Source organism: Callionymus lyra, chromosome 12 (genome assembly GCF_982586985.1).
Source record: "Callionymus lyra chromosome 12, fCalLyr1.hap1.1, whole genome shotgun sequence".
Lineage (NCBI taxonomy): Eukaryota > Metazoa > Chordata > Actinopteri > Syngnathiformes > Callionymidae > Callionymus > Callionymus lyra.
This window is the reverse complement of record NC_141829.1, coordinates 25,776,136-25,793,547: the sequence shown is the minus strand read 5'-3', so window position 1 is coordinate 25,793,547 and position 17,412 is coordinate 25,776,136. Positions and strand designations below refer to the sequence as shown.

The following is a 17,412-nucleotide window of genomic DNA, read 5'->3' as shown; positions in this document are numbered from 1 at the left end:
CACATTTAAGACTCGCTCAACTGCACATGACACAATGTTTCTGTATCAAGGTGATGAGTCCTGGATGCTGAATATTTAAAGCCCAGTTTTGTAACTTGTGTTGTCTCTTCTTCCCCTGCAGCCGCAAGTTCTGCCGTGGCACAGAGAGTGGTGACAGTGCAGAGTGGACCTCTGGTCCGAACAGAGGGCTCCCACGTAACCATCTGGTGCAACGTGACCGGCTACAAAGAGGGCTTGGAGCAGGACTTCGAGTGGTCCATGTATTTACCGTCGGCTCCAGACAGAGAGATCAGGATCGTGAGCACGGCGGAGCCGAACTACGCCTACGCCGTGTACTCCCAGCGGGTCAACAGCAAAGAGATTTACGTGGAACGCCTGAGCAGCGATTCATCCATGCTGCACATTGCAAAAGTTCAGGCCAAAGACCAAGGCCTGTTTGAGTGTTACACACCCAACACTGACGGACGATACCTGGGCTCCTACAGTGCACGCACCAGCCTGACAGGTGAGTCACTGAAGCAGCTTATCTTCAGCAGGCAGCCATGTTTGTTAAGAGGAAAGTCTATCACAGTAGTATTGGGGCTTAATTAAATCTGAATATTGAATATTGAATTTATGTTTCAAAGGAGTGGGTTTGCTTCAGACACCAACTGTGTCTCCGATGAGGTATAATGATCATTAATTAATCATGATCAATTCATGGATTTTTATTGTATTTTGCGTTGATGTAAGTGTGTGTGCAACATGCTGCTTATCTTGCTAACAATATAAAAACGTGCTTTACAAAGTATCATGGCTTAGTGGAGTATCATGCTCCACAGAGAAGTTAATCAAATTACCCAAGCTAAATATGATTTTTATAATGATTATTTCTGATCCTTGTTCTCACTTTTTATTTCAAAACGTTTACTCTTATTTGTTGTTGAGGTTACTGTGCTTGTTGTCAATGTTAAGCTGCCACTTTTGGTAACTGTTAAGAGGCTAATGGTTGAAATCAATCCTGAAGGGTTGTAGACTCTAGAGTAACAACCACCCATCTGGGATGGAGAAAACAGGACCAGGACACAGGTCTTGGAATTCATCATCAGAATGGAAAAAAAACAACTCTAAGAACCCAGGCACATATTCCAGGCTCTTCTTGGATCCCTTACACACTGATTTCATCACGGTCCTTTAGGGACATGAACTCATTGCTAATGACGGCTCCTTCTGTTGAGCATCCCACTTCTAACACCGTTTGTCAGGAAGGGGCGACCACACCTGTCCTAACTAGGGGTCACATACAAGTAATTTGTTTTGTGTAGTTCTGATACATTCGGGGGGAGAACATCTTAGTTTTTTTTTGTGAGCTGAACTGTTTTAAATTCTGTTCTAATTGAGAATAATTTCTGCTCAACCACTCAAAGGCTGTTAGTTGATAAGCCCAAAAGTTGTTTCCCTTGTTTAAAGAGAATCATCATTTACATATTTTAAGCCTTCAGCAGTGAGAGGAGTCAGTTTAATACAAGCTCTTCCCTCAGTCCTCTGTCTTTATTTGTTGCCCTCTGTCTTTTCTCATCTCTCTGGATGTCACAGCGGCCCACGGCACTGGTTTGTTTACTCAGCTCTCCGTTGGTCAAAAAGTGCAGTTTTATCATCCCTCTTACTCATAGAAGTGTTTTTTGAAAGTAAAAAAGAAAAGGAGAGATCTAAAGTCTAACTGGATTATTTAGATATAGCTGATAATTCTCATTAGGGAACAGTTGCATTGCATTATGGGTCATATGAGGGCCTTTAATAATTGATAGAGTACATTAGGGAAAGATGGTCATAAATTATTTTATACAAGTCCGATCCAACTCACAGGTCACTAGTTTACAAGACTAATGTGGCTTTGTCAACATGTTTTTTTAAACTTTGTACGTATTTTACTTGCGTCACATCGATGATGACTCCATGTCTTCATTCAAGCTTGAGCGTGGATGGATGGAGTAACAACCAGATAATGGATATAAAGAAGAGAGTGCAGGCAGGGTGGAGACGACTGTGACTTATCAAAGGCGGATAGTAATGATATATTATTTTTGTAAAGAAATTTAATTAAAAGCATGACGATAAATGTTGTTGATGTCAATCAAGACGGTAAGAGTCACATGTCACTTTTCCATGAAAGATTCAACCATTCCGCTACTGAAAGGATTTTGATTATTATTATCACAAAAAACATAATATATCTAGTTATCAGCCCTTCAATTCAAAAAGACTGGCTATTATACTTCCTATAATTATGATTATCCAGAAAAGAATATATTTAGTTGTACCAAATATTAAAATCAACAAGGAAATATAATACAAGTAACAGACAATTTTTGTTTGTAATTAAAACTGACCTGGTATAAACAATATTCAAGAGAACACAATATTCAAAATGTGTTATTTAAGTCCACATGATTTCATTCTTCTTTTAATATTTCTAAATTATAATATTCAAAATCCTGAATTTTCAATGCTTTTAAAACGTTTTTGTCCTGAAAGTTGATTAATGGAAAAAGTTCAATCTCAGTGATACTTCTGTCCAAATCTGTTCTCTGGATTCCTTCTAATGTACGTTTCTTCTGCCTCTCAGACTCACCTGAGTGAAAAAACTCGTGCCCAGGTTTTCTTTTCTTGAATATTTATGGAAGCGATTTGTCGCTGTGGACGACTGTAGACGGATTTGAAAACGTAAGAAAAAGTGAGAGCAGAAAAAGCAAAGGCATCCGATAATAGGTGGACAGCTGTGAGTGTCTTGTTGACACCTGCTGTCCTCGCATCATCGCTACATTCTTCTGGACTCACGCGGTCTGATGTTTGCCAACGATCAAATGAACTAATTTAAATACCAGCAGGATCATTCTGTATCAAAGTCTTCAAATCCAGAGTGGCACGCATGAATTAGCCTACTTAAGATCACAAATGATTCATGACATAATGGGTCATGTTCTAATACTCTGCGATGACGTGCACTTCTTCGCCCTAGAGTACTGAGCTGTCACATCAAGTGACAGTTTGTAGATTTGTTTTAATCGTTTTTACATAACCACTTTCTTGTCCTGACCTCCTCCGCATCTGTCGAGGTATTTTCATCACTCAGCAGACATTACTTCGTCTTGTCTCCATTTCTTTGACAGCGAAGTTAATCTCATCACAGTCACGTCATGATGTGTGAGTGTAACATTAACTTTTCACCACCTGTGGGCGCCCCGCAGATATGTACCCAATGTGACTCCATGTGTGTGTTCAAGTCTCCATCCAAGCCTGAGCATGGATGTGGGAACAACCAGATAATGGATGTGAAGAAGAGAGTGCAGGCAGGGTGGAGAAGACTGTGACTTTGCAGTAGCGCAAGAGTGAAAGCTTTACAGGACCATTGTAGTCACATTATAATAATAATAATACGTTTTTTTTAAAGCACCTTTCAAGAGACTCAAGGTCGCTTCACAATAAAATCACATAATACAATGATATTTTATTTCTAATATAAAATCAAATTGTTAATTTAATTGTAAATAATAATAAAATAATATTTTCCATTAAAAATAAATAAATACTATGTATTTTTTAATTCATTTAACAATCGGTTAAAGTGCAGCATGTGTTTCTGCTACCACAATTCAATGTCATACTTACTTGTCTCACAGAGACTCTTCATATCTATTCATGACACAGCTGTCCTGGACGAGCTCGTCCTTCTTTATCTAAAGCAGACCTAAGCAAAGAGTGTGCTGGCGTTTCACTGTATCAAAACTCTCCCAGACGAGGTCAGAGTGTTTAATTATTATATATTTATATATTTTGTCTGTTGTTTTATGATTTGTATTTAAATTCAATGTAATTTTGTAATGCAATTGTTTTTAAATATGAGGGCTTCATTTAAAGTTGAAATATCCTTGGTTTAAATGCCCTTTTATATTTCTGTTTCTCAAGTGTTTTAAAGGTTTAAGGTCATATTAAAGATCTGTTTTTGTTATTTTGACTTGAGAGACCCTCACAGCAGTCACAGAAGACACTCCGGCATCTGAGGAAACTTTATTGCACCCCCTGGACTCAGGCAATTGAGGTCCACTCTTATAAGTTGGAGAAGAATAGTAGAGAGACACATTTGTGTTGACAGTTCCACACAAGAACAGGGCGTCGGGTCGGGATGGGAATGTAGGCCAAGGCTGAGGCACAGGGCAGCTCTGCTGATAGGACACATTATTTATAGACCCGTGTGAGCGACACGGAATTTGAGTGGAGATTTTGAAGGCCTCTGATCCCGTTCCTGTATCTCTAACCTCTTAACCTAATTTCCCAGGTCAACGGTTCACAGCGGGGTCTGTGTCGTTTCAAGTCCTTCATGAGCTCTAACAGCTGTTGGATCTTTGCCAGAAAGCAATCTCTAACCCTCCTCATAAGCCCCCTCTTTCTTCTGCACCCTCACACTTTCTTGTCGCTCCATCTTTTGTCTCCATTCATCAGCCTCTGACTCATTGAGTAATTTGTCCTCTTTTGATAACGTCGGCTTTATAGGAGATTTGTTACGGGGACAATACCGATACTAGATTTTCCAGATGGGTGTGTGTGGGTGTCGCCGTAATGCACAATACTTTTTTTTTTTTATTGAGAGAAAACTTTTGATGAAAGGAAAGAGATTCAATTTTTCACTTAGCTGAATTGGACCGGACCCGTCTTTCTATTTTCATTGTTTCTTTCCAGGCTGGACTGCCAGTTCACTTGATTCAATCAAATAAAAATCTACCTCTGTTCAGTACCCTAATACCCTTAATGCCGTAGGTGGCTCCATAATGCTCACTGGGATTATTTCCTCTAAATCATACAGGGTCAATGAAGGCAGAATAATCACTGCACTCCAATTGCAGTGGGCTATATTTATATATTCTGATGCTGCATTTTACTGTTACTTTAGTTTCTTATTTAAGTGATGTATGACTCAATTATTACTCCCTTCCTTCTCAGGCTTTAAATAAATACTTTGGTTGCTTATTTTATTTTAAAAGACGTAATCGTTGTAAATGAATGAGCGATGGAAGTACAGAAGGACCTTGTAAAATGAATCCAAAAAAGATAGTTTGTTCAAATATTGATGTCTCGGTGAAATAAACACATCATCAGAGTAAACAACTAAAAGATTAATACTTTGCAGACATTTCTGGATTCATAAACATATTCCAACCACACGTACGAGTGTTTGATCTCGGCTGTTAATCTCGTTCATTATGGAGCATAAACGCAGCTTTTATTAAGCTTCTGCGGGTCAGAGTTACGCATACATTTCCTGCACACATTCCATCTGTGATTCCTCACAAATATAAAGGTGTCCCATGAGCTCAATTAGTCTTTTTCTTTGAAGTGGAGAAGCCAGAGCTCACTTAACGGCCTCTTTAAGTTCCTCCTACGTTATTTGGTAGAAGAAAAAAAGACAACAGCTCGATCCAGTCGTCCTTATCCTACGCACCAGCCTGTGCGAGAGCACGTCCAAGCCCCGGCAGAACAACAGACTCTGGCAGAGAGAGTCGCTTCTGTAACTTACCAAGACCTGCTTCACCCTCACGACAGCAGCAGAGGAGTCACCAGTCTGGCAGCAGTTTGGAATCGAGCCCCCGCACACCTTCTGTGATCGTGCATGTCCCGACAGCGGAACACTTCGGCTTTCAGATCTCTCTGCTTCCAGGAAAAAGTGGTGAGCTGGCAAAAAAAAAAAATCAAGAAAGGTGGGGATGACAAAGAGAAACGGGGACAGAAGTGCAACAATGGGTCACTGCTGTATCTAGTCAAGGATGAGCTCCTCTAGGATTGGTCGCACATCCCAGAGGCATCGAAGAACACAACTGGAGCTGTACATGAAGCAGTCCAGGCCTGGTGTTATACTGAGGTTAACAAAATGAAATCCTAGATGAAATTAATCAGACATTAATACAAAAAAATAGTGGCAATATGTTTCAGACAGAAACTGCAATTTACACAAGAATCCAGTCACAGCAATTTTCTTTGGTCATGCTGAATTTAATTCATAATTTTCTGCCTGCTCTGCGAAGAGAGAAATCCATTCACTGCTTTGAATTAAAAAGTAATTTTTGTTCCTAACAAAAGCAGCAAAAAGTCTTTCCAACGCGCAGTGTGTGGATCGTTATCTGGGTCTTTATTTCAGATGATTCCAGATTCTACATCAGACGTGATTGAAATTGAATAAAGTCAGACACACGTCAATAACTACGCAGCTCAGAGACATGATCACTGAAAATAGTCACTCAAATATCACGGATTTAGTTTCTACTTTGATAATTCAGTTTTCTAAACTATATTGAAATATATTGTAAACAATGGAAATATTTTTAGTCACTAAAAATGACATCACCAGTTTACACTAATAACGAAATATGGAATGATACATGTTGACACAAGAATATGCTTTTCTGAGCATCATACTTAATAGAAATTTAATGGTGATATAAAAAAAACAACTACTGCCTTACAGGGTGAGATTTCAAGAGAGTTATGAGGTTTCAATCCAAAATGACCTTCAATGGATCAAAACTATACGACAATACAAACTTAGTTGAAATTTTTATTTTATTTAAATAAGTTACTTTATTACTCGTCTTATTTTCTCCTCCACTGTGCCGGTTGCTTCTGTAGTGACAGTTATATGAGCACAAAGCTCTGGTTCAATACTTTCAGATGGAGTTTGAATAGTCTCCTTATAGGATTAATTAAGAGGAGATACGATTTCAAACCATTGAACTACTCATGGGTATTGATTTTATAATCAATACTCATTTGTTGCATCTCTATTATCTTCAATCTTAAAAAGAGAATGATATTAATTTTGTAAATTGACTTGATGACATTGAAGCCCATCCCCCCAAATCCTCAGAAATCATCCTTCACCAACAACTCAGAGTTGGGGTCGCTCGGTTTTATGGTTAAGAGCTGTTCGATGAACTTTATCTCAGGAGAGAGTCTGCGGTTGATTGAAACATATTAGATTTCGGGAAAGCCAATGATGGAGTGAGCTCTGAGGAGGGGGAGAGGTGACAAAGAGACATGTTTGGTGGTGAGACAAACGTGATATAGGTAGATGGCTGTGAGTAGAACTGTGAATGGAGGCATTGTCGCGGAGATGAATAGATAAGAGAAGTTGGTGAGTATTGATCGGCCTCTGCATGAGTGGAGCACTTTATCTTTCTGTTCTCTCCTTGGACTGACACCTTTGGTTATTTTACAACCTCGTCGCACCCCTCAGCTTATTCTCACTGTTCCATCACTCCTCCTCTTCTCGTGTTTCTGGCAATGAGTCTGGGAGTCTCTAAATAGAAATGCATTTGAGCAGCATGTCTTCTCAGTGCACCGTAAGTTTACAGTCGGAGACACAGATATGCTGCGCTGTAGCTGTCAGCCAGATGTTACAACTATAATTTAGTCAGACAGTCACTGCTGTTGCTCTCCCTCCAGAGCTCATGTTTTAGTGAACATCAATGAAGACGCTTTACAGCCGGACGATGATCACACTCTATGAGGGAGACCTCCAGTGAGCTTAAGAGCTACAGTCGACCAACATTTTGAATTGGATCTGGGGTTCCTACAGGTCAGGGCACTATTGACCAGACCATATAATCAAATGGTAGATTGCTTTGATCTGAACCTTAGTGATTTACCACAGTGACTTAAGTCTTAAAGATTCCTCTCAACACAAGTCTTTTGGGACATTTTTAAGAGGCCTGTCTGTTTGACGTGAACATGGTTCTGCACTTCTGATGTTGGAGACAGATGACTACAAAGCACACTTGTGACAATATGTTGAGCCATCTGCTGAAATAGTTGCAAAATATGCTGGAGTTAAAATCTGTTCTCTTGAACATGAGATAATGTAGACTGCAAAGTCTTTCTAAATGAGTTGAGGTTGGACTCGATGTTTGAACCAGCGACAAACTTGCGAGTGGAAATGGCGACACAAGAGGTGAGCAACAATTGTTACCGTCCATTAAGCAGAACCAATGGGTTCAATTCAAACCCCAGCAGGAAGAAAGAATTATAAAAGCAGAGAAATAACTACAGTAAATGATGCATGGATGCAATAGGCATAAAACAACCAAAACCCCCTCATTCGCTGCTTTAAAAACACATTGACAGTTCCAGAGTACTCATTCTTGTTACCTTTGGAGTCATGCACTTTTCAGTGGAGTGATTGGCATGATAGCTCCGCTCACGCACATCAGCTTTCTTCGGCTGGTGTCAACGTGGAGCTCGGCTTTATCTGTTTAATGATATGACAGATGACAGTTGATGCTTTGACAAGTGCTTCATTAAATTGCTAATCTGCTCTTCATTATTTGTGATCAGCACGGAGGTTTACTTAAAACGTCTAATGTGCTCTTTGCGGGAGGCAGTGCCCCTGCAAGCTGTTGTTGATGTTTCGCGGAAAATGGGATGTTGTTAAATTCAATTACAAAACCGAAACACGGAACTCCACAACAGAGACATCAGGGGGTCTTACTCAATAATCACAGACCATCACGAAGGATAAAAGGCCGCTACCCCTGCTGGACTGTCCTGAATTTCTGCTTGACCTCTCAGTATCATCACCTGAATAGAAGATGTCCATAACGTGATGATCTGCCTCCTGTGTCAGAATTAAACTTTTTAACCTCTTGTCACATCTTAAATAATATTTGTTTGCTCCGCTCATTAATCTGGTTTATTTGAGGCTTAGGATTTATTTTGCTGCTTGTTTGGACCCCCATGGTTTAATGCACTTACTGTAAGTCGCTGTGAATGAAAACATATGCTGAGTGAATCATTGCCTTATTTGCATTTGAGCAGTTGTTTGTCCAAAATTTAGTGACCAATCTGCTGTGTTGTTTGTTACCAGGTGACCAAAGTTCCTGTTATCTGCCTGTGAAGAACAGCACAAAAAGATTCAAATGAAAGATATAAGTAAACTAATAGAAGAACTCAAGCAAGGAAAAATGTTCAAGCAGTTGAAGTTGAACTCTTTCTTATCTGAGGAATCATTCTTACACAGTTATAGAATTTTGGCTAGAGGTCATCCATGATCATGAGCTCTGGGTTGACAAGGTTAAGGGTAAAGGAGATTTGATAAAGGGCGGCTGGACTCTATAAGAGATCCAGGAAAGACTCGGGGCTCAGCGATATCTATATTTTTCCAATATATCGTGCAGCCCTAAATGACACTATGGACATGGTATGAAAGCCATAGCAACAACTGCATCTCTTTTCTAGACAATACATACCTCTTCTTCAGACACTCAAGCATGTTACTATTTAACTGTGTAGCAAATACAAATACGATAGTAATCCACCACATTAAGCTCTACATTTGCATCAACTTCATAACTAGAGATAAAGTGAATTAATCAACAGTTTAGTCCGAAGTCCAGTTAAGGGGGTTCTGGTTCTGCCTAGGACCTCTACAGAAAAATATGTATTTTCGAGTGTAAGGCCAAAGTTTTTGTAGGATGAAAGTAGGAAGTTACATCAACAAAACATTTAAGAACTTTGCCATTTGGCTCAGCTCTTTCTTTAGAACAACATACTGATACCAAACTCTTATGGTTCACAATACTCTACTATACTATACTAGGATTGACAATCTGACTGTCCCTCACTCGCATCTTTACCTCACTTGTGACAAGGCCGCAAGTTTATTGGTCATTGTGAGAGTGAGATTGAAGTTTGAGTGTGTATTAAGGATAGACGTGTATTAATGTAGCCCAGTGAGACATGTCGGCTTTAAAGCGTCTAAAGATACATTCGTTGCTCACTGCAGTGTCGGGGACTCCCCATCCACTCACAGCCACATGTGCACAGCAGATGCAGAGAGACGGGCGGGTTTTTCCTCTTTCATTCAAGCAAAGAGAGGACAGACATAAGCCATCACCTGTGCCCTGCTGCTGGGCGCCCGTCGTGGGACACAGAGAATGGAGTGGGTGTATGTGGGTGGAGCGGGCTTTGCATATGTCTCGCTCCCTTCCGAGTTGGCAGCTTAGCTTAGACAGTTGCTCTATCATCTGTTGCAGTGCTAACGGTTGCGCAGTAGCCACTTCCTCCACCTCAATGAATGTATTTTCTCACCACATAAATGCGATTGCTAATGCCACATCTGGCCAGATGCCGCCGCTCATCACCATTCCCTGTAGTTTGCCATTGTGTGCACAAAAAAAGGCTTAAGATGGGGATTTAGATATCTCTGTTTTTTTGGAGGTAGAAGCTTCTGGTCGGCTGAACAACGTGGTTTTGTTCATTGATTAAAACACAGTGATATATTTTTGCAAGGTTTAAACGCAGAAACCATCAGATGGCTGAGCCTATAACGGGTACTATCCTCAGGGAAGTCTTTAATTGGTCACAGTGATTTACCATCTGGGGCTGCAGCGGGCGGATGGAGAGATGAAGTAGACAGTTGGAGCTCCGGTTCAGGGTTATGGAGAGAATAAAGGAGTGGGAGAGAATAAGTGCAGCTCTGGGAAGAAGCTTATTAGTTTTCCTTCTCGCTCCACCTCTACCATTAGAATCTTAATATACCTAATAAATGCTGCTCAGAATCGCTGATTCCATGCAAAGTGTTGCTCATGTGATCATGTTTTTCGTCTTTGCATGAGTCCAGAGAGTGCTGATGAGCCAATCCTGGCACGTTATAACAACCTCCATGATGGTAGAAGATGAGGAAGACAATCAAAAAGACGAACAGCTTACTGTCGGCTATTGGGAGAAGGAAGCTCTTGTGACAAGAGTTTTGGACTACTTGGGGCTGTCTCTTCTTAAAGTGGAGAGGGGACTGGTATTTAAATCTGTGTGTAGATGTGACGAGGAAAGGGTTCCAGTCGACGATAGCTTTACATAAAGCTACTCTCACATGCTCTTAGGAAGATTTGTCTTTCATACTCCCACCTCTCCACAGAGAACCCTCCTCCTTTTCCTTTTAATCTTTGGATTTCTTCGTCGTCCCCACACATTCACGGGGCTCCTTCAGTCCTCGGTGAGAGGCAGCATCATGTTTAGAATTTGACCGAGTGTCAGTGTTCACTCCTCCACTGCAGCCTTCTGTATTTGAACCACACATTTCTCATTTCCACTAAAAACATACATTGATTAACTAGCTGGTTTCCCAGCAGACGATGGGAGTTTGTCAATAAACGTCTGCATCAGAGAATAATATTGGACAGTGGACCTGAGAGAGGATTGACAGAAACAATAGTTTGGTTGAGGTGTGTGTCTAACATGGAATCCAGATTTTTGGCAGCCTTATACAAAATCCAACGGTCTTTGATAGGAAAATCTGCTGCTCCCACATTCCGTTGCAACTATTGTTGTTCTCTGTTCTAGTGGCTCAGATGGGTTTTGTGGGGTTAAGTACCTGGCTGGAATTCCTTAAAAACAAGATGATTAAATCACCTTTTGAGTCATATTGATCACATTTTGGTTGACATCCCTGGCATCGAGTGACGACCTATTTTATCATGGCACAGTGAAAGCTAAGCAATTCATTTTCAGGGTTTTTCTCAAATGGTATTAATGATTACTTAAGAGAAGTCAAGTTTCAAGATTTTTACAAGATTTTTTTTACAGTCGGCTCCGATTTCTGTGCCACATCGTGTCAGTGTCATAACAAAAAGGCCTTTTTTTTTATACATTTTTCACGGTATCAGAGTTTTGATGGTTGCTGAAGGCTTTAGTGAAGCAAGACTTCAAAAGGATATGTTCACTGACTGCTAATGAACATGGCACTGAAAATATGGAACAGAATAAAACCATTGCTCAACCACCCACATTGTCGACCTGGTTCTTGAACCGATCACTGCCGCCATAACCCTTTTATGAAGGTTTGTGGAATAATTGTGATCTTTAAGCTCTTGCTGGAAAACGGCTTGTAAAAGCAAGTCTCTGATGGTTGCTTTATCAACATATATTAAGGGTGCTCTATTATTTGAGGCACATTAAATAAATCAAAAATACATTTAATTTTACAGCAGTATTTAATTCAATACATAATAATGGGCTAAATAAAATAATTTGGTGGGCTGGATTTGGACCCCTGGCCATTTCTTAGATAGGCCATCAATGAGGCTCTAAACTGTGCCAAGTGAAGTAAAATATTAACATATGTTTATTGTATCATAAAGATATACAACCGTTGTACACAGCGGCAGTCTACCTTGCTCTCAAGTCTTCATGGGTAAACACTAGAATTGTTCCCTCAAACAACAAACTACAAACTTTTTTTTATTGACAGGACATTTTGACACAACTTCTTGACCCCTGCAGCTGCTCTCTCAGCGAACAGTTTTAGCTCCATGACTGGGATCTGTCAACAACGCAGTAGGCAAAGCTGAAGATTGTTTAGTACCATGCTAGAATCACTGACCCGGCATAACACCGCGATAGTTCTGGAGAAAATGTTTGGCCAAGTGAGAAAGGAATAACTCTGTCAGCCCGTGCGCCCTAGCATGTCGGAGAGCAGCCGTCGCCTCAGGCTGGACGTTTAGGTGAAGAAGGTTAAGCAGAGAAGACGGCTAATTTAGACGTCTTTCCCCTGACGGTGAAACGGTTTGAGGAAATATGTGCTTTTAGCCAACAGTGGACAGAGCCAATATCAGTGGAGACACATGGTCATTATCAGGTACGGTCCATCTCTAGCTCTCATTTCTCTCAGTCAGGTTTCATCATCGACCCGTTACGGCTTGTATTAGAGAGCAGAAAGTCTTTTTTAGAAGGTCATTGCAAATTCTACCTGCAGGGTTTTCACATTAAATCATAAGCAGGGCTCCAGCCTTCCAGTTAAAAACCCTTGTCAAGTAGTTCCAATGTCCTCCAAGATCTTCAAGACTGCGTGACACCACACTACTGATGATGCTGAGCAGGACTTCTTTAACCCTTTGCCCTCTTCAGTTAGTTGAGTTGAGTTAAAAGTTGAATAAAAAAGTTTAAACACACATACATTATCAAAGTGATTTATTTGAACTATATAACATATTTACAACCAAGTTCATGAGTTTTAAGCTGCTATGGTAGCTGTAGCTCACATTCTAACTCAATAAACACTATGCTAAAACAACCAAGTTTTTAATGGTTTACCACATATGGTTATTTAAAAAAAATAGCCTTTTCATTATCAAGCATTTAATAATGTTTATTTTCAAAATAAAAGCATCTCCTATATATTCTTATCAAAGAAAATTTGAACTCTGAAACAATTTCCTGCATTTTGAGGGCCAAATTTTGTAAAATAAAGGCTGAAAATAAAGAAAATCCCCCCTATGCCTCTTGAGACACAGCGTCGGGGCCCAATTCACACCGCAGGGGATCAAAATCCTAGCATAGGGGGCACCTATGCTGAATGGCGCTGGCGAGAACCCTGATTTTAGTCTTCTTAATGGATGGGCCAGTACAACAGACTCAGTGCATAACGTGGCCCCTTAGGAAATGTACTTGCCCGCTCCTATGCTGAAATATGTAAAGGTTGCCGATGACATAAAACGACAATAGCAAACACTGTAAAATGTGACGGCGATGAGAGTTAAAGTGTTTTCAGAGCTAAAGTAGAGATATAGGACATAGTGAAGAAAATAACTGCGATGAAGGTTCAGAGACCCTCTATTTAATGAAAAGGCCGTTTTTGCGTTTGTGGACTTGACCTAGAGCGGGACTCACTCGCCCACTCGGAGAGGTTCCATTAGCACAGACCTCAGAGCTCCTCACCCCAAGTATCATAAGATCCTTCTTTTCCTTTCACCACCGTCCTCAACATAATTTATATTTCATCTCCTGCACCACTCCAGATGGACATGGAGTGTTCTGATTATGAATCGCTGTAATCAGTGTTTGTTAAGCCACTTTTTATCTGCTTGTTTTTTCCAGATAATTGTCTTTTTCAGAGTAACAATGAGCAGTTTGTGGGTTAATCACTTGAACGTTTGTTATTTGAAGTTTATAAATCATCTGTAAAAGAATAGGAAAATGATTGTTCTCTACTCTGAAATTAAACAACATTAGGTTCCTCTGCATCAAACACTCGAAGAAAATACTGTAAGTTTCGACAGGAGAAGTATTGGTTTTGTAAATGTACATTTTTTATGTGTAATGTCCATGTTTTTTGTATTTTGAAAAAAAGAAAAGAAATGATAAACAACACTTACAGGCAAATAGCAGGTGCCCCTCCTGACTACTCTTAATGTCTTCTTCTTAATGTCTCCTTTACCCTATTTTTTTTTCTTGCTCACATGTTCATTACAGTACAGCTCCTCTTTAGAAGGGGTGTGTATTGGCAAGAATCTGGCCAAACAATACATTTTACCATACAGGGTAGGGGTGTGCATCTCTCCAATATAAGACGGTTCGATTCTGTAGGATTTGATCCGAAGGTGTTTCGCACCTTATCAAAGTGGCTTTATCAGTTCGAGAGACAGGCAAGTCTGGCTAGCTTGCAGACACAGACAAAAACCAAGTTCAGTTAACCTGATTCAATTGCCAAGAGAGTAATCCTATATAGTTCCTTTTTTAAAGTGGGTATTTTACATTAGAAATTATCCTAAAGCAATCCTAAAAATGTTATATTGGTTACCTTCATAGTGATAAGCTTAACAAAAGGCTAACAAACAAGTATTTTTGTTGTTTTTGACATGTGAATAAAGAACCATGTCACTGTGTTTGTTACTCTAACACTTTACACTTAAAGAACTTTGGAAAGCCTCTCTGACAATGAAAACAAACTTGATAAACAAGTACAATTCAACCAGGATGTAAAAGAAGTCTGAGTAGGCTCAGATCTCGAGATTTCTGCTGGAAGAGAAAGAGAATCCAGCTGTATGTGTTGTTTCCGCCTAACACTAGGGGGTGCTAGTAGTGTATATGGAGCTGATGTATAGCGAGGGGTTTACAATACAGGGTTAGAACTGTACGAACAAGAATATATTTGTATTATTGTTTTATTATGTTTTAAAAACAAAACAAAAATAAATAAATATAGAAATTTACGCTTTAAATGCTGGCGGTGTCGACTGTATCCTCTCATCCACAGTCGTCGCACGGATCTCGCAGGATTTAATTTTTCCTTATCTGCAGAGGACTTAATGTGGTCTGCCATCTACAATAGAGAATGTTTAAGTGTATTTTCTATATTTTCTTGCATAAATATTCTTCAGCAGTACTGTATATAGGTATAGGTTTCATACTTGGTTAAAGTGAGACTTGCAGTCAGTGGATTTTGTGAAGGCAAACTTGTTCCTGTACGTCTTCTCAGTGATTTTGTGCTTTAAAATGTTTTGGGAAGAGTCTGCTTGGCGTGCCTAGTATGACTGCTAAAATGTAACGGTGCAGCACTCCCAGGTACCTGGTCCTCAGAATGAATCCGAAGTTGCATTTGAAAAACTCTTCAGCAGAGTGGGAGTTGCTAATGGCTTCAGCTCTGTTGACTTCAAATATTTGACAGCTTTGCAAACACAGTTGTGAGAGCTTCACAAACCATTTCTGCTCCCTAATGACTAATGTGCTGTTGAGGTGCTAGCAAACACCCTCGCCGCCACACTCGGGCGTGATGCGTAATTGAGATTCGGCCTCTGAAACCGACTTCGGACCAGCTCTAGTAAGATGGTTGTTCATCCGTCTTTTATTCTTTAAGAAATGGCTGAAGTTATACAAACACACACACATGATAAGTTCAGTCTTAATGACCATGATGTGTTTATGGCAAAACATCAACCTCTTTTGTCAGAAAAAATGTCAATCACAGCACTTTATGGAACATGTTTGATCATTTTAAATACACTTTGGCATTTTGCCACATATAAGTGTAATGATCTATGGTAGAAATCCGTTCTTATACTTGGCAATGCTCTATTAATGCTCCCTCTGCACCAGGTCCGTTTCCGCCGTCTTTCTTATTAATGGGGATTCAATCCTCCTCTCTCTCGTTTACCACTAATGAAGTCACTATCCTCGTTCTCTTAAGTTTTCATAGCACTGGATATGCTTTTGAATAGACAATCAGCGGCATTTGGAAATCTGTTAATTAATTCTATGATTTATTTATGCAGCAAGGATGTTGCATGCATGTGGATGAATCATTTATAGTAGCATCAATGTTTACGTGATTCTGAGGGGAATGGTGAGTTGCAACCGTTAGTCCACATCTAATACCTATGATCTCTAGAACGTTGTGTGTAAATACATTGTAGTGCATAAGAAAAACGGATGAAGAAGTCATGCTTCAAGTTTAAGACTTGATGAGGAGTTGAGCTCCTCTGATGGTGCATGTGTTGTATTATAGATGGACCTCCTGCTGTGAATGGAGATCCCTCCCTCCACTACAAAGACTTGAAAGTGTCTCTTTTGCATGATCCTCCATCCTTTCTCATTTTTATCCTCTGACTTACCCACTAAATACCTGACATGTCTTAAATCATGTAGACTTTTTATTGGCTTTCTTGTAGTGAAAAAAAAAAGTTATTTTAAACAGTGTTGTTAAATGTATCTTCATCGCTCAGCTTGATCATTTGTTAGTTTGTGCGTTGTTTGTGTAGCATACTCCAGTTACCCGATAACTTGATAGTTCGCACATTTATTAAAAAAATACTTGTAATGTTTTAGGTAATGCAGATAAATAGAAATAATTGTATTTTTCTGTATGAAATATTTTTAATTACTTCCACATGCAACAATTGCCTCACTAAATTCACATACTTTTTTAAAAATGTATCCGACACATTTTTCTGAAATATTTATTGACTTGTCTTCACTGTGCACATTGCACACAAATATAAATGACTTACTTACTTGTATTTTCCTGTTGGCATCCTGCTAGTTTTAGACATAAATTATTTTGGCACCGGCATCCGAGTATTGAATGCCAGTGTAATATATGAACGAAGAGTCTATATCTAGGACACAGGCAGGGTGGTTGTGATCCGAACAAGCCTTCCTGTGGAGTGTTGTGTGAGCCGATCAAAAATTATTCTGTGCTTCATCATTTGATCTCCTCCCGCGTGTTTTGGCCAAATGTACCGGAGTAACCACTTCTACTGTGACTCATCACAGCTGTCACAGAAATAGAAGTCGGTGATGTAACCGGCAATAGCGTGTCTCCGGCAGGTGTGTATGACTGTAGTCTGTGTTGTGGGTCCGTGCGTCAACGGCTGACACCTGCTCTGTGATGTCGCTGGATTCAGATGCCCGCTGGCTCGCCTCTCCTCGAGCAGCGTTCTCACTTTCACAGTGTAATTAACAATAATTAGCCTACTGGCTCTGCCAAATGGCCACTTGCTCGGAAACAACAGTCATTGACTCACACGTGAGGCTTTTAAACCTCTTCAGCTCGGATCTTTACTGCTTAATGGAGGCATTAAGAACCTCACTATTTACTGTAAACTCAATAATATG

General features: G+C 39.9%; 1 protein-coding gene across 1 annotated transcript in view; it reads left to right on the top strand.

Moving 5' to 3' along the window:
• The window catches only part of igsf3 (immunoglobulin superfamily, member 3), an 85,155-nt gene that overhangs the window by 27,805 nt on the left and 39,938 nt on the right, over nt 1-17,412 (top strand). The window contains exon 2 of the mRNA XM_087804862.1: nt 122-505. Within this exon, the coding sequence (XP_087660988.1) occupies nt 122-505 (384 nt within the window). The remainder of the gene's footprint in view (nt 1-121; nt 506-17,412) is intronic.